Here is an 18,471-nt window from a genome sequence, read left to right on the forward strand (position 1 = left end):
CGGAGAGAGATTCTCCATTTGCTGAATGGGAACCGAAGCACAGAAGGACATTTCAGAGCTCTCAGCACACAGTGAGGGCAAGGTTTTCGGGGAAGCTCAACACCCAACGGCAGAACAGCAGTTACTTGCTAAAGCTCATTCAAAAATCTGGCCCTGAGGGCCTGCCCCGGGTTGCCTGCAGATGAGGTCCAACAAGAATTACAAAAAGCTAAACATGGTAAAAATTGCAAAGCAGAGAACAGCACAGAAATCACCTCACTTCCACCAAGCCAGACCATCTCCTTGCTCTTGGTGGTTTTGTGTAACCTGCACAGCTCTGCGCTACCTCTTCTACCATCTCAAGAAACAAGAGCCATAAAATAAATCTTTATATTGCATATGTGACATGCAAATATAGCTATGGCTTTGGCTTACATTTTCATACAGCTATTGCCGGCAAATCGCACAAGGGAAGGACGCGTGTGTGTGACAACACTGCAGTAAAAGGCACGAACCGCAGGTCTAAAAACAGGAAAATGAAGCCGGGCACTGAAGGAAAATCATAGGATCGTGGAACAGCACCAACACCTCCTCGATTCACAGGCGCACACCCCAAAACCGGGGCTCGCCAAAGCCTCCAGCCTCACACGGCCCCGCTCCCCCCGATACCGGCAGAGGGGTAGCACGGCCGCCCGCCCCTCCCCGCCTCCCACCGACCTGCCGCCCCCCGCCCCGCTCCACAGCGACGGGAGGCGGGGGCGGCTCCAGCGGCCGGGGAGGCACAGACGGGCTCTGCTAAGGGCTGGGGACATCCTCTCGGCTACCGGCGATACCAGCAGAGGGGTGGCCGGGGCAGCCCGCAGGGGAAGGGGGGGGGGTCGGTGGGGTCCCCCCAACGGCCGGGAGCGCGGTGCCCCCCACTTCCACCGCGGCGGCGGCCACCGCCGTTACCTCCAGCCCCGGGCGGGGGGCGCGGTGCATGCGCAGCTGCCGCTACCCTCCATTCATAAAAAAAAAAAAAAGAAGAAAAAAAAAAAAGGAGGAAAAAAAAGGAAAAAAAAAAGCGCAAGCCGTCTCCGTCCTCCGCAACTCGCAACAAGTTCCTCTCCAGCCCCCCATTCATAAAAAAGGCAGCCGAGCATGCGCGGTGGCGCCCCGGTGCCCACCCATTCATAGAGTCGGGAGGCCGCGCATGCGCAGAAGGAGGCGCTGCCCTCCCATTCATAAAATAGCCATTTTCCCAGGCAGCGGCGGTTGCAGCATCGCGGCTGCCGCTGACAGCGCCGCGCTCGCAGGTCCCTTCCCGCAGCTCCAGCGGCTTCTGCCAGGATTTTCCCAGGTCCAGCCCCCCTCGTCCGCCTCGGATTTAGGATTAACTCGCCTGTGGAGAGATGGTCTTAGCTGAATTACTTAAAGTAAGTACGAGATCTGTGTTTGCTAGCAAATGTTAAATATTTTTAACTAGAAAAAATAAAGCCTGCTCCCTGAGGGAAAATCTTGCGCTCTTTCTAGATGTATTCATCTAGTGCCTTGAAGATCACTGATCATAAGCATGTTTCTGACTATGACTTTTCTAACAGCAATTATCTATAATTATATACAGTGGATAGCTGCCTGGTGCTTCACAACCTAAAGGAGACTTTGTATTCTGAAGAAATATCCTGTTTCTTGCAGAATTTGCATTTGTGTTCCTGTCTTTCTTATTTATACCTCTCTTCTGTGTTCTTTCATCAACATCTGCATTTGGTGTATGTATATGGCAGGCAGGCTTCACCATGCTTGCGTTGGGTTTATTTGCAGGGCTTTTACAGCAGAATAAGGCTCCTCTTTCTGTTGATGGGATGTCTTCTCCTTCATCCCTTCTTCCTTCCCCAAAAAAGGAGCACAAATACATGGTTACCTGGGCAGACAAGTAAGAATTGAATATTTCTTGCTTTGGAATATGAGAACTGATTATACGCATTTCCTCTCTTTTTCCAAAGCCTTGTGTCTTGTTAGTGTCAAGTAGTTCTGAGCTGTCTCCATAATAGGACACTTCAGAGATCAACCACTGGTGTGTCAGATCTTTCCTGCATGACCTTTGCTCTTTAGCATTTTATTTCATGCAACTGTCTTTTTTTTTTTTCTTTTTTTGGCCTCGTTGCCTTATTCCATCACTGTTCTCTTCCCTGTCTTGCTGTACACTTGGTTGCTTTGGTTTTAAATCTGGGTGGATTATATATTTTAAAGGCTAGATAAGTAATAAAAATGTGTACCTAGAATAATTTCATAAAGGTATATGAAATACATTATATATGGAAGAAAAACCTGTCTTGGTGCTCTTCTCTACGAACTGCGTAGCAAAGATAAGCCAGGATTTTATTTTCTGGTACCAGTCCTGGCGTCACAGGAGAAAGACAAGCCTAGAGACGACATGTTCTGAAAATTCATTATCAGAAGGGGAATGGGAAAAACAGAAAAGGGCATATAAAAGGCACAAAGGTCTTAGAGGAAAGCAGGACTGGAAATGCAGACCTTGGAAATGGAAGTGGAAATGAATACAAGCATTAATCACAGGACGAAAAGGCTTCACTCTTTCTTCAAGTGCCCACAGGTCTGATTTCTTGATTTAAATCTTTTATAGCCATAAGTTTTTTCTTTAAAAGGTGAAGGAGAGAAAGAAAGAGAAAAGGAAAAGCACCACTGAATTATCCGGAGTAGAAAAGGCACGTTCTAGATTCTTTAAAACTTCTTCAGCTGCTGCCTTTCTTCCCTGCCATGCTAAGGGTACAGGATGTCAAAAATCAGCTCAGGAATTGCTGTTTAATTAGGTAAAGAGAAACCCAGCTTTCCCAATATTAAGGCTTCCCCCCTCTCTCTTTATTTTGGGTTAAAGAATAAAGCTCCAATTTGTGCACTGAATCACAATGATCCTGATGACTGGCTTCCCCCTTCTCCATATAAAAATGAATGATAGCAGGAGGAGGGGTTGTTCTCAGTTATTGGAACCCCACTGGGGATGTCTCATTGATAAATGTGCCGTTTTCCATGGGCTACTGTGTTTTCTGTTGCTAGAAGGGACTCTATATTGGTATTATAAAATTAAAAGGACTATTTCTGAATACTGCAGTCCTTTTGAAATTCCCTGTGAGGTATGCGCAGGGGAGAAATTATTTGTTCTCCTCCTGAAACAGCAAAACAAAAGCTGTTTTCATGGAATCGTGACTAATTCCCAAATCATACTGGGAAATGCAACATCTCAAAAAGCAATTCCCCCCTACCCTCCCCCCCCCAAAAAAAAATCCTGTTATCAGACTTCAGTGAAATTAAATTTACAACCCTTGCAACACTACAGCAATAATTAATTCTGATTAGTTTTCCAAATATTGCAATTAGTTCTGATATTCCATATTCCAATTAGTTCTGATAGTGTTCCAAATATTAACTGTAAAATCAAAAAATTCATTGATCATATTGCTATACAATTTCCCAAATTCGGCCCAGTACTGAAAACTGCCTCTTCATAGGCAAACAGTTGCACAAATATTGTTTGTTTTTTATTCTTTTCAAATGTGATACAATGTATTTCCTTAAGAAAATACAAAATCCTTCTAATACGGTTATCACTTAGTACCATTAGCTTATTAGATCATATCTGAGCTTAGTTTTCTGGCCTTAAAATAAATGTTCTTAGCCAATAAAAAGCCTTGACTAAGAAATTTGAGTCCCTAGAGATCTGCACATTACTAGGCCAAAATGTGCTTTATTCACTCGCATCACAGGAACAGGCTTTAGCTGGACAGAGACAGCTTCTTGGAAGTCTACAGGTCTCATTTCCCAGCTTCTGAATTTCCACGCTCTGGCAAGAATTTAGTGTCTCGTTTTAAAAATGGCAGGTTTCCCTAATAAGCTTTCTAATTTTTTTTCCCTTGTTACTTGTAGAGAAAATTCTAGCTGTCCTTAGATAGATAAGGCTGCTAAGACAAGGAATAAAAAGAATTAACATCAATATTTTGTTAATATTAATACACACTATAGAAAAAAGCTTCTTTTTTTTTTTAAAGCATTTACAGCTTGACTCAAAATTCAGACAGCCTAACTCAGTCTTAATGAACTCCGACGTTATATATTATTCTTAATCGCACATTAAAAACATATGCTTACTGAAAGGTCTCCTTTAACTTCCAGTGTCGTCTTCCCTCATTAAAAGCTTTTATTGAACCTTTTGATTTCCGTCAGTAGCAGCATGTCCCTCGTCGCTGCCGGGAGGTCTGGACAAGAGGATGTCCTTAATTCCAGACAAAGGCAATGGCAGAATTCGTTCCCCTGTGACCAGCTCCTCCTCTGTGGGGACTTGGGATTGAGTCCTTTATTGATCCCTCTTGTTTGCTGTGGTGGGAGCGAGTCCTGGCCGAGCACCTGCCTGGTCCCAGCTCGCTGCTCCACCAGGCCAGCCCCACATGGTGCATATACTCTATGAAGCCCTATGGATCTTCAATTTGCAAGTATTTTTTGATAGCAAGGACAGGTCTTACACCAGACACCCTGGATTCATTTTCAGTGTGTGTCCAGGGTATTTCTTTCTTCTCCAAACGCCTATAAACTGCTGGGAGTCCTGGCCTCCAGCGCAGTGCCAGAGCCAGCGAGGCAGGGCTTGTGCACATCCCCAAAGCGGGGGATGCAGCCGTCATCAACACTTCCTAGACAAGGTTTTCTCGTCTGTGTAACCAAACCACCTCAGGAGAGAGAATAGTCATGGCTGTTCTAAAAGCATAAAAGGAATTTTGCATTGTTTACCATCAATTCTGAACGGCATTGACTTGCACAGGCCTTGGAATATATGGCCTCCCTTGACATTATACTACTTCAAAGTATATTGTTTTCAATTATGATAATTTCTTTGTATGCAGATGTATCTGTAAAGATTCTATTGTTTTTTAATTGTCTTCCTGTTGCCCCATTGTCTCAGAAATTCACATTTCCCATATAGCAAAGAAAATAGGCAAATTTCTGCAGTACGTTTACGGCAACTATTACTACAAATATGTTAATCTTGAAGAGGTGATTGTCACGTCTCTTTCAGAGACTGTAATTCAGCTTTTGCATGGATAATAACAGGTCTAGTAGCATAGTAACCAAGAGGAGGTGTGATCCTGCTGTTAGGTGAGGAGGTCCAGAGGTCTCTGGTCCATCCCCTCACCATCGCTGACCCAAAGCAAAACTCCAGCAAGAAGATCAGACCCTAATGCAGCCCCAGTGCCCGGCATCTCTCTCCGGCAAATTTTTATCCCTTCTTCACAATAGCTTGTGGTGCTTCAGGATTTGGAAAATTCTTGGAAACCTTATTGAAAACTCAAGTTTGTTTTACCCTGCTAGAAAAGCTTCTCTAGGTTATGGTAAGAAGGCAGAAGGCAACTCTTTCCATACCATTACTCTCCATCCCACCTAGTACCATTATAACCATTAGAGATGTTTCGGAGCCAGCCACCACTGCCCCAGCGATGGGCAGCACTGCCCCAGCTGCATGTTCAGCAGCTCCCCAACATTCCAGGCTCAAGAGAGGGGGCACCCACACCATTACAGAACACGCAGGGGACAATGCGGTGCCAGCGCTCCCAGGAGAAGGCCTGGATTGCCGACGCAAACAGCTCTTCCCTGACACCGGTGCTGCTCAGACACAACAGAAGGCACAGGCTGCTCGTGAGGTGTAATTAAGGCGTAATTCATTAGAAGGGGGTAAAGTGACCCCTCATCTGGTACTTGCAGATTACAAAGGATAGAAAGAGCTGACGGTGGCTACGTTACTTCTCTGATCACACTGGTGGTCTGTCTATTAGCAAACACGCTCCAGGCACCACGTTTGGGGCATTTCTGTCCTACGACATCTAAGACTGAGTTCAGACTCAGCACATCAGCATCTGCACATTGACATTTTCTGCATCTTTCAGCCTTGCATTGGGCAAAGCTGCAGTACCTCGTACCTGGTGCAGGGTGGGCAGGAGGTGGGTCATGGGAGCATGTTTTCCCATTTTCCTGTTGCCTTCCCCAGGGCTGTGGGCACGGGGGATGTGTCAGGGTCACACCAGCGCTTCTCAGGGCTGGGATTTACAGAATTGCTTCCATACGGGACCCGATTCTGGGCTCCAAGTCCCCTATTCTCACTATTCTTTTGTTACTGCATACATCTAGAATGTCATAAAACATGTGAGAAAGAACTTATTAAAATTATTAACTAATAGGTAACCGAGCCAGTTATAAACACTATATATGTCTGCACTCATTAGACATGTAAGTCAAGATACATTTTGTTTTTTTAGTAACTGGAAGACAAGTTATTCAACTCCACTTGGAAAATAAAAGTACTGGAACCTTATTGCTTCAGAAATTGTTCTGCAGACATTAATGAGAATGAGCTTTCCTGGGGGTTTATATGACTTTCTCATGGAATTGCCTACAAGGAGGTAGCTTTCTATAAAATTACATAGACAAGTTCAAAATCCTATTCAAATATAAGATCACTTCTGTTTTAATGTCATATGACTAAAGAATCTTACAAAACTTTCGACTCTGAAGTAATACCAAAACACTTTAAAATAACGGTTGGTTTCCTACAGCTTTAGGACTTGTAATTATCTAGTACAATAGTAATTTTAAATTGGCAGTATCTTGATGAAGAGATGAAACAAGCACTGCAGCACACTTATGAACTTGACTTTTGAATCCAATTTTGCTCACTTGGAAGGAAGTATATTTTGACTTGAAAATTGTATGTGGTGAGCAACCATACAGTCCCTGGATGGCATGGGGGAAGAGAAATTTTCTCTACATGGGAGTTTGTTGACATTTCTGCTTTGAAAAGAACTTCATTGTTTCACCGACCTCTAAAGAATGAATAAATGTAAGAACATAATCATGAATTTTTCTTCCTGTTGTCTACATTCAGAAAATTGCCTGTACAATTGCAACCAGTGAATTTGTGCCTACATTAATGCTATAATATGTCTGTAATTACTGGTGATCCAAGATTAACTAACCTTGTTTACAAGTATTCTGTATGGCATTTTTTCCTCAATTAAAATGCAATTTACAGTCAGGCTGGGTTAGCGCAGTGGCCAGCAAAGGCACTACATAAAGCTTCGTAGCTTCTGCAAAGTTATGGTGCTTAAGTATCTTAAATCTTCTACTCTGCTTTGTTATTATCTCTTCTTCCATTTTTCTTCTTTTTAAGCTTCAGTTTTCTTCAAATGACACATCTTGTTATAATAAATCTGTTCAATCTGAGCAATTAATTCAGTGTCTGCAAGCAGCACACAACTGCCATTGCCAGAAAGAGAAGATCTGTTCACAACACTGGTAAGAATGGACTTCAGGCCTTTCTTACCACAGCAGATGAGCCCTTTGAGCAGAAATGTTCTTTCTTAGGGGGTTTGACACGTGCAGCTAATCTTTAATAACCAGCCCCTTCTTGGTTAGCCAGACTGGCCGCCACAGGCAGCTTCAGGCCCTCTAAAGGTGGGGAAAGGGGGACATGGACATCTCAGCCTGTTCGTTCTTGCTTTCCTTCCCAACCAAAGTTGCTCACGTTTGTCACCACTTCTACCTAGGGCTGCTTCAGACATGCAGTGGCCACTTCCATGTGCCATACGCTGAATTCGGTCACTTCAACCTCTGAGCCAATGCCAGCAACTACAAGACACAGTTGACCACTATGAACCCCACCTTGCTCACCTGCACAGGACTTCAGAGCCAATGCAGAGTCCCAAGGTTACACCCCTTTCAAGGTCTTAAGTTCTGCCAGGTCACCCCAAACACTAATTTTGAGGGGAGACGTGGCTGGAACAGAAGCTGCAGTTTCTAAGATACCAACGTTGCTGCCCAAGGCAATGTTGTCCTTGCTGACAAACGCCCTGTGTGCATGAAGGTTTCCTGGCAGGGAGATGGAAAGGGAGGTGAAAAAGGGCAAGGCGTCTTGCTTCTGCAGTGGGAATGAGCTTTCCTGCTGCTGAGTGGACATCTTACCTCGTGATTGTTTACAGGAGTATCTCGTATCCTTATATCTGCCTGCAAACCAACTGCCTTTCAAAGGCTGAATTGCTTGTGCTGTTCCTGTCATCCTGGAACAGTTTCAGACTTGTTGCAGCTACGTAGGTCCCTGTGGGGAACACGCCAACCAAAAATGGTCAAGTTCTGATGCCTTTGGGGATCTTACAAGGAAGTCCCCAGGATCCATCCACATACCCAGGCAGGCACACCTCAGCCTGCAAGGCGTCACGGGAGCAGTTTGGCTTCTTGACTTGCTTCTGATCCAGCACGAGTCCTTAACCTGAGAACTTCCCTGGATTCCTCTTCTCTGCCATGAGAGCTGGAGCGCTGTGCACATACACAGCTACCTAGTACGTTTTGCTGAAGTTTTTCTTTTCATGGGATGCAGACATAAAGCTTAAAGCAGAAACAGCTCAGGGAAAGGTGTGCTCAAGGCACGTGCCAGTGGAAGCACGCAGACACAAAAACTGAAGCAACCACACCATAAAATATTGTCATTGTCACCTGAGCAGATCCCAATGGAGGAGAACCTCCTTGCACAACGAACGCCACCCAGCTCACTCTCTAGTTCAGCACTGGAGATGTTTGACCTGGATCTGTCACCAGCAATCTCACTGCACCGCTGAAACTTCTAGCAACAAGACCATCAGCAGCAATGTAGTCACGGTCCTTGGAAAATTCCATAAATATCAGAAATTTATGTCCCTTAAGTGTAGCTCAAAAGGGGAGAGCAGTTAACTGTGGAAACCCTCTGCTCAGGAGTAAGAAGGCAGGGCAGAAGTTGAAGGACCATGTGTCCTAGCACCAAAAACTGGTGGGGTGTGTATGTATGGTGTTTTCAAGGTGATCTTCAGCAAGAGAGACCTTATGTCCAGAGCAGGGATCTGGGAATTAGGAGACCTGGGTCTTATTTGGCTGTCTTCTCTCCAGAGGTTTTATCCAAGTAGATCTTGTGCCCAAATATCTGCTGGGTCTTTGAGTTTGCCGAGCCAGGGCTTCCATTCCCCTTGCTCTGCAGTAGTTTGCCTGTTAGACAATTTGAAACAGCATTATAATGAAAATAGATTATGAATAATTTTCAGCATTAACTATCCCAAAGTGTGGTGTTTGGTCCAGGGTTCATCTCCTTTCTGTGATAATCGACTCGGAAATCCTGATTAGCATTATCTCAGTTAAGCCATCTCTTAATGTCTGCCCGCATATGGCCATGTCTGTGTACCAGGGGGTTGGGTGTTTTAAGAGTGCTGGTGGCTATAATCCCGCTCCAAATTAACCTGATGACCTAACTGCTACATGACATCATTGCCAGCTCAGCACCATTGCAGAATGTGCAACTACAGAGTTAACGGAAAGCGCAAATGCCAGCTCCTGTCCTCAGGAATTGGGGGGGGCCCTCCCGCTTGCTGCTTGCCGGGGCGAGGGGCTCCCCACGGGTGCCACCAGCGATGCAGGACACCCTCAACATGCCACCCTGGCTCAGAGCTGCCGTGTCGGGGAAAAGCAGCATCGCACCAGCCTCGCCGCATCGGCAGAGGCGGCGGATGCTGCCTAAGGGCTAAAGAGCTCTGCTCAACACAGGCGCTGGCACACAGCGCACCTTGGAATAAATAACGGTCCACGCACCCAGGCTAAACCTTCTGCGGATGGACCAGACTCCAGAGACTTGGTAACAAGTGGGACCGAGGTTAGGCCAGAGCACAGAGCCCCGTGCTGGAGGTTATTTAAAAATTCTGGAGGGGCAACGAAGGCAGCGCTGCCGGTGACATGCCCGAGCAGACAGACAGGCTCGGAGCATCGCTCAGCGTGCCACCATTTCCTCCAGCGACCTCCCAGCTAAGATCTGCACTGCTGCACTTACCCTGGCCAGCCAAAACAGCTGCATCTCTCTCCTTAAAAATAACAAAACAACTGTGAAGTCAAAGTCTTCCTGCAAACACAGCACCCAGCCGATGCAGAACTGGCTATTTTGTTAAACTCTGGCTTGAAGCACTTTTATCTATTGAACTATTTTTTATATTGTGACGCTGGATTCTGATGTACAAAAGAGAATCAATTTTTCCCTCTGCATGTCCCACAGTTGTCAGAATCATTGCTTCTTTTTATTTTTTACATACGGTAAATAAGAATAGATGCTTTAAAAACTCTCTTGTTTCTCGAGTCAGGATGTCAATGAGCTATGAATAATGAAAAAAAAAATTTGCATGAATGGCCAAGACCCAGCAGAGAATTTTAACTAGTGAAGAGCAACAGCATAAGGAGCTGCATTACAATAATGATTCATTACTGCTAGATAAAGCGCTTCTTCCTGCTCGTCCTGAGCAGTATGTGCCGTGCTGAGCAGGCGCTGCTGCTCCGGCCTCCCTGCCCCGGCGGCAGCCCCTCTCCCATCCATCTCAGGAGAACTGGCAGAGCTTCAGCCCCTCAGATGCCAAGTGATCTATCCAAGCAACGATTTACCAATGTAACAGTGGACTCTAGTAACGTTTTTCAGTGGGTAAAAATGCACTTCCCTTTCTCCTTCCAAAAATGCATAATTAGTTCCTGCTCCAATTTTTGTAGCACTGTATTAAATTTGGCGGGGGGGGATATGCTCTTGCAGGAGAGCTGTACATTTAGTCACACACACACATTTCTCATGTGTGAGTTGGTCGTAGCTGGATGCAGTTTTTTCCTGACTTTTTTCAGGCTACTGTAACATTAAAATCCTTCATGCTGTTGGAAAAGGTTAATTTGTTTGTCTGAAGACAAACAACTGGCAATGCCTTAGGCTGTTCGCTATTTCCTTTTGCTTGATACCAGAAGCTTTTCCCCTCCTGCAACTCGCTCTGAAGCTTTACTCCCCGCTTCTTTAAACTGATCTCCAACATTATATTATTGATGAATAAAGGTCACCCCGTGAGGAAATGGCACATCTACTAGAAAACAATGTGCACTTTCTAAATTTGAACCGAGTCGTTTCCGTTCTTTGATTTAAGTTTAGTTACTTCCTGTGGTTTCTTGTCCTACGCCGCTGCTGAATCTTTGGATCGACTCCAGGATAAATTGCACTCTTTCAATGAAATTAGAGACTGCGGCAGTACACAGCTTAGCTAGCATAGCTAGTAACCAGCGCTTCAACTAGATATTAGTCCACTTAGTGTTTTGACGAAGAGTGCCTCATTACCTGCGCGAGGTGACATGTCAAGTCTGAGCCCTGGACCTGTCCACTCCCACCCTGGTTTGCAACCGGACAAGCTGCTGAGCGAGAGCTTCCACCTCCCGCAGCAGGGCTGAAAGCAGCCTTTGAAACCAGCAGCTCCCGCTGGAGACGGGACACTTCCCTGCCGAAGCCGAGCCACCCTCCCGCAGGCAGGTCCTGGGTTAGCGAGGACAAGCGCTCAGCCCCGCGCTCCGCAGCGTTTTCGTATCGAGCCAAGGCTCCCGCGAGCCACGATTTTGCATCAGGTTTTTTAGGGATCGGAGTCAACTGAGGAAAAACCCCGAACCTTAGATAAGGCATTTCAGGCAGTTTGCTCACAAAAATACGTGTGAATGTACACCAGTAACCCTAAGATGTGCTTTTCCTCAGTAAAAATGATGGTTGGGCACTTGAGGGGCCCACCGTAGTGGTAGCCCTCACAGGATCAGAGGAGCTGTATATGGCCAAGGTTAGGGAGAGGAGCACGATAGCAAAGGAAGGGTGATGCACTTTACACCAGGGCGAGTGCTCTGACTCCCTCGCACACAATTTTACCTTGTAAGACCTTCTGCATAATAACCAGCCTCAGTAAAGAGTCCTGTTTGGGCTGAGGCCACAGGGTAACTCAATAACCATGTGCTCTTTCTCTCCCCCACCCCTTTTTCTTTCTCCTTTCCTTCCCCCAGGACACTTAAGAGCAGATTTTTCACCAGTAATCAGACTGCTTTATCAATGGAGCCCCGGATTCCCCACAACATCACCGTTGTCCCCAACTCTGTGATGGTCCAGCCCTTGCTGGACAGCCGGATCCCCTATGGGCGGCTGCAGCATCCGCTCACCATCCTGCCGATTGACCAAATGAAGACAACTCACATCGAGAACGATTACACCGACAACCCCACCGCTTCCCAGCTGGCAGCCCAGAAGCGTCCCCGAGCCCCCCATGAACTGGTCTTGACCAACCAGCACCTGCAGCGGTGTGAGCAGGATGTCACCCACCCCTGGATTTCCTTCAGCGGGCGTCCCAGCTCCATCAGCAGCAGCAGCAGCACGTCTTCAGACCAAAGGCTCTTGGACCACATGGCCCCAGCACCTGTGGCGGAGCAGTCCTCCCCCCGAGCGGTTCGCATACAGCCCAAGGTGATTAACTGCAAACCCCTGGACCTGAAGGGACCCGTGTCTCAGGAACTGGACAAGCACTTTCTACTGTGCGAAGCCTGTGGGAAATGCAAGTGTAAGGAGTGCGCGCTGCCCCGGACTCTGCCTTCCTGCTGGGTGTGCAACCAAGAGTGCCTCTGCTCGGCACAGAACCTGGTCAACTACTCCACCTGCATGTGTCTCGTCAAGGGCGTCTTCTACCACTGCACCAACGAGGATGACGAGGGCACGTGTGCTGACCACCCCTGCTCCGGCTCCCACTCAAACTGCTGCGCCCGCTGGTCCTTCATGAGCGCCCTCTCCCTGGTGCTCCCTTGCTTGCTCTGCTACCTGCCAGCCACCGGCTGCGTCAAGCTGTCCCAGAGATGCTACGACCAAGTGAGCCGGCCCGGATGCAGATGCAAAAACACAAACAGTGTCATTTGCAAGGCACTGCCGGAGAGCAAAGGAAGCAGGCCAGAAAAGCCCTTTTGATAGTTTGGGAGGACGGGGGGTGGCGTTGGCTCTTTTTAATAACCTGTGTTCTGAGGATGACATTAGCCTTTTGCCTTCGGAGAAAGCAGAAGCAACTGTTTCCACAAACTGAAGCACTTTGGGTTATTCAGGGTTTTGGAACTGGTCAGAATTTAAATAGATGGGGCCAAAGGAGGAATCTTAATAATGTAGAGTGAAGGCTGAAAACCTACGTATATCGTGAAGTACAGCTGCTTAAAAACTCCCGGTTCGGAGGGACGGACGGCTGCTCACCATGCCTGCATACCACAAGAACCATTAACTGCTCGCTTGGCAGGCACGGCCGCACCAGCAATACCTACTCCCTTCTGCAGAAAGCTGCACTGGATTCGCGTTCAGGGTGGGATGCTTGGTTTTGCTTTCCTTCCAAACTCCAGTTTGCTCCCAGCAGCCTGCTGAAGGCAACGGGTTCACTCCCTCCTTCCCCACCCGCACACCGTTAGAAGGGCCAGTTGCACACAAAGTACGTGTTTCTCAAAAGCTTTCTGTGTCCCTCAAAGATTTTGAGCCAGAAGTAAAAATACAGTTCACTTGCTTAAGGGTCTCTTAACATTCAGACATTCAGCTTTCTTGGAACCCACCCGGCCACGTTGATTTGGACCCTCTTTTTTAAAGCAAGATGGTAGCAGGGTTGCTCCCTCCATGGGAAGAATGCGTTCAGGCGGTTGTGTCAACACCGTGTCGTTCTCCCTGTAAGCTGATCCGTAGCATCAGGTTTCACTCAATGGAATATTAATTTTACATCAACACTACAAACCCGCTCCAGAAGGATGGTGGTCGAATCCCGTTTCCCCAGCACGCCGCTTGCTCCCCACTGCTGGAGCAAAGGGCGGCTTAATTTCCACAAAGTGAAGACGTTCAGTGTTTGCTTCTCTAAACCTCTCAAGCTCTGTTAAGAAGTCACAAAAACCTAAGCATAGGACACACATAGGTGTATTTTTATAGGGATATCAATCCAGTACCTCCTCTCCTGGAACAAGCTCTTCTTTGCTCATTAAATATTAAGTTCTTTTTAATTTTTTTTTGTCTTGGGGAAGAATGGCATTCGCTTGAAGTACAGCCCGTTCCCCCATCTCTATTGCTGCTGTTCAACTTTTGCCTCCTCTGTCCAAAAGTGTGTCTTTTTAAATGTAGAGAGTGCTTTTAATGTTTATTTTAGTATTAACAAATGCTAGGGAAAGCCAGGGGAGGGAAGAGAACGTATTTAAGAAATTTGCCCGTGGTTTTCAGTCAGTGAATATCACTGGCTTTGTCCGTGCACTCATCCTAGGGCCAGTTCTGCGTTCTCATGAGATGCAGTAACCCCTTTATCTTGACAACTACAAGGTGCTAAAGAAAAATCTTTGTCCAAACATGCAACACTGTAATATGTAGGTAGGTACTTGTTGCATGCAGAAAACTGATCTAGTCTCTCTTTTTTTTTTTTTTTAATTAGAGGAAATTTCCTCAGTAAATGCACAGCAGTGACAGTGAAATGTCATCTCTAATTAGATAAGCAATAGGCAGAGCTCATGTAGCATTTCCAGGAATCCCATTTGCTTGGCCGCAATACAGTTGGAGCGTAAGGGTTGGCAGGAGCATGCTGATGGGAGTTCTGGTGTCTTTTGTTTTAGGAATTCATTTAACCTGGATGACTTGGGGTTTAGTTAAGCTAAATTGTAGATATTTATTGAATGGAGAATTTAAAAAAAAAAAAACAACCAACTTTCTATATTTATAACATTTGCTAGCTTGTGTCTGATAAATCATAGGAAAAGGGATACTACATCTGTCACCAGATACCAATTCCTATGGTTTATCCTCGTCTTGACTGTATGGGGACACCAGAAAGAAGGAAGCAGGTGGGGATCCAGAGCTGTATCTGTTAGCTTGCACAAATGAGAAGGGAAAGGGTAAAAGGAAAACCAACCCCAAACTAGCTGAGCTGTTGGTCGAATGTATAAGGTATTGTATTTAATAAGAGAAAACCTTTTCCTATGATGCAAACAGGCTACAAAACGCAGCAGGAGAGCTATTTACCTGCTGCCCTCCTCTGCTGGGACCATACATATCCAAACGGCCTCCACCTATGGTTGTTTTGCCTTTTTGACCCTCTGTCCTTGGCTGTTCCTGGGGGATCTGTGCTGAAAAACTGCAATAGCAAAGCCCGTGGTTTAGATGCATGGTCCTTGCAAGCAAATACAACGCTGGAGTGGTCGCCACTGTGCCAATCTACACTCATGTATATACACCCAGCAATCCCCTATGGATTTCCTTTCATTGTACATAGCTGTAAACTATTTCTCTGTTGGTTTCTTTTAATATATAAATCCTGCTATGGTGTAAGCCGATCCCGCGCTGGAAGGCTGTAAAGCGTTAGTGGATGTGTTAGAGCAGTGGTAAATGTAGCAGAGCGACCCTCCCTCTCCTCCCGGCGCAGCGGCCGGACTCTGCTCCATCACCTCCTGGCCCAACACACGGCAAAAACTCACTGAGCTCTTTGCAGAGGGCTCGGAAAGGCTCGGGGCAGCCGAAGCGGGGGCTCTGCCGGTGGTGCTGCACCACGGGGCTGGCGGAGGGTACGTCTCCGGTCAATAATGTCTTTATTCCCTTCTTTTTCCCCCCCCCAACGCCTCTGTTCCCCATCCCTTTTTAAGGTACTTGGGTCTCCTGCCACCCCTCAGCCGTACCGCGGGCACGGTGCCGTGTAACCCAGCCCCGGCGAGGGCAGGGAGGGGGCAGCTCTGGCCATCCTCCCTGCAGGTCGTGTGCCCTCCTTGCAAACTGACGAACGGCTGCTAATTAGCACAGGGATGTGCGCTCTCCGGCCGTGTTGGCACGGTGCGGTGGCGCCATGAAGGCAAGAGAGGAGGGCAGGCTCCTCGGGACCGGTGCTGTGCCACCGCAAAGCAGCTCTGGAGGAGGAGGAGGAGGAGGATGGCAGAGCAATTAGACTTTACCACCTTCAACTGCTAATTGCTGCAGCACGTTCGTATCCGGGTGTTGTCCTCTGCCCACACACAGAAGCCCAGAGAGCAAGAAGGGGTGACTTTATGACGCATTGGCAATGCCACACCATGTCCCCGGAGCTGGAGCTCACCATCAGCAGAGTGGCTTCAACAGCCGAGTAAACCATCACGGCACCCTATGTCGCAGCACCTGCCGGGCACAAGGACCAGCTACAAAATTCACACCGTTGCTCCCCGGGCACCGGGTTTCCCACCCCGACGAGCCCTCGCCCTTTCGCAGCACGGGGTGTTCCTCTCCCCTCCCACGCTCCGACAAGCCGATAGAGGTTTCCCCCTTCTCCTGTTGCCACCCCACCACATACACACCCTGAAAAGTTACCACAGAAGGTTTTCTTTGTATAGAATATTTATTTTGAAGCTCTATTTTAATAGTATTTATTTTAGAAAGTCTACTATTGTAAGAGTTCTTCTGTTTGTGAAGAAAAACAAGTACTGATGAATGTACTGATCTAGAAATTATATATATATATATAAATATATATTGTTAAATATATAAATGGCTGTTGTGGTTTTTAGAAAAAAAAATCCCAAAGAATGTTTATAGCAATTATTCTAAAAATACAAGCAGAGAGTAGCCCAAAATCAGATATTTGATACTACGCACAGCAGGAGCGATCGAGGGAGTGGAGAGCCCGGGTGGGAGAACTCGTAATACAGATGGCACGCTGGCCCCGGGGACGCTGGCGCGGGGGTGCGGACACCCCCCACCGGAAGGGGAATCGCAGATCCCGCTATGCACCAGTGTTGGTTGTGATATCCACCGGTGCCACACGGGAAAGCCGTGGCCGGGGCAGAGCTTCCCAGGGGAAGAGGCACCCCGAGCCCCCCGCACCTCAGCGAGGGGAGCCCCGCTGCTGGGGGGAGCCCCAAAGGCACACAGCCCCTCGCCAGGATGCTCTCCAGCCCCATTTTATTCCAGCTGAGGACCTCAGGGCGATGCTGGGGCTGTTCTGCCCTACAGCCTGGCTCATCAGGGTGCACATCATTTAAATATTCTTCAAGTCACCTGCAGCTGGGAAGAGCCTCAGCGAGAATACCCTACTCCGTCCACTTGTAGGAGCAATTCTCTCCTTCCCTCCACCTATAACATATGCCCGGGAGACTTGCACTGAAGTCAGGCTGCTTCTTCCACAGGGCCAGAGCTCAACATGTAGTACAAAAATTTGACTGGAGATTAAAAAAAACCCACAAAGTCAGTGGTACCCACCGCGGAGAGGGATTTTGCAGAGAGGCACATCCCACAGAGCCTCCCTCGACCCGCTCCCTCCTGTCGTGCTTCTCATTGCCAGGAGCAGAGCTTGTGGTATTTGCACACCAGGCAGTTCGAGACGGGTCCGCTCGAGCGCCACAGCCACCCCGAGGGAGCGAGGACGGACGGACCATGCAGGACAGGGCTGGAGGTCAGAGGAAAAGGCCAGGGGGCTCTCCCCTCCCGCTCCTCCTCTTGCTCTCATTCAAATGTTCGTAAAACCATAAGTACATGGCCTCAGGCAGGCATAATTTTCCTAATTTATGAGCGTCCAGGACAGGAGGGGAGCTCTCAGCTGCCCCCAAGGTGCTCTGCAGGGCTCCGCATCCCCCCCATCACCCACCCGTGCCTGCAACCCTCGGGCACCCACGATGAGGGGCACCTCTGCACGCAGGGAGCAGGAGGGGACAGAAAACCCTCTTCATTTCCCCAAGTCATTCAAAACCCTTCCCGCATTGACACCGATATTAGCTCTCCGCAGCTACGGCGGTGCCCCAGACTCCCCCCGGGAAGGGCCGTGCAGGGCAGGATGTGGCCCCAGCCCCACTAGCCGGTGGCGTGGGGGGGACCCAGCCACCGGCACCAAGCATACAGCGCGCCGAGGACAGCACCGAGCCGCTCACGTGCCAATGCAAGCAGCCACTTGCTTACAGCCGCCTCACCAAAGAGCCGGGCATTGTTTCCTTCACCATTATTTATTTTTAGAGACAAAAAGTCAGAGCTGCTCCTACAGCATGATTTACCCCGGTGGGGCTGTGCTGCCGACAGCGGTTGCCGGTGCCCTGGCTGGATTCCGAGCATCCATGGCTCCCATCCACCGGGACACAAACCCCAACCTCCCCCTGGCCTCGGCTGCTGCCTCCCACCTCACCAGCATCACATTTGACTGCTAAAAATAAACTATCCAGGTTATTTTTCACCATTCCTGTTATTTATTTGCACGCACTATGGAGCTATGACTCATTAAAAGACACGCCACGTTTTGTGTCATCCGCGAAGGTAACCTGAGTGCTTTACCTGGCCTGAAACAATACTATTGAAAAAATAATGCTGAGTTAGTCACTGGATCAGATAAAGAGACAATAACTACACTGTACAGATCATGACATCTGATGCCAAAAAATCTGCAATAAGGAGAAGACGCTGAATTTGTTATGCTGGTGGTGGTGTGTTGTTTTTGGTTTTTTAACAAACAGACTGAGCCAGGATGTATAAATTTAAATCAGAGTTTGGCAACACTGACTGATGTCTTGCACATAAAGCATTAAAAATATCAGCTCATCGTTCACGTCTCTCTGCTGGAAGCGAACCAGAGGACTCTTGTTGATTTGGCTAGTAGATGTTAAAGCAATATTTTTTCAATC

The 18,471-nt window shown here is 47.6% G+C and overlaps 1 protein-coding gene across 1 annotated transcript; it reads left to right on the top strand.

The window, feature by feature from the left end:
- Nucleotides 1-1,224: 1,224 nt before the first annotated feature.
- SPRY4 (sprouty RTK signaling antagonist 4) lies at nucleotides 1,225-16,210 on the top strand. Its single transcript, XM_063349456.1, has 2 exons — nucleotides 1,225-1,394; nucleotides 11,866-16,210. The coding sequence occupies exon 2, from the start codon at nucleotides 11,912-11,914 to the stop codon at nucleotides 12,809-12,811; it is 900 nt and encodes a 299-aa protein (XP_063205526.1). The 5' UTR covers nucleotides 1,225-1,394; nucleotides 11,866-11,911; the 3' UTR covers nucleotides 12,812-16,210.
- The last annotated feature ends 2,261 nt before the right edge of the window (nucleotides 16,211-18,471 follow it).

The sequence above is a fragment of the Chroicocephalus ridibundus genome, chromosome 11, assembly GCF_963924245.1.
Source record: "Chroicocephalus ridibundus chromosome 11, bChrRid1.1, whole genome shotgun sequence".
NCBI lineage: Eukaryota > Metazoa > Chordata > Aves > Charadriiformes > Laridae > Chroicocephalus > Chroicocephalus ridibundus.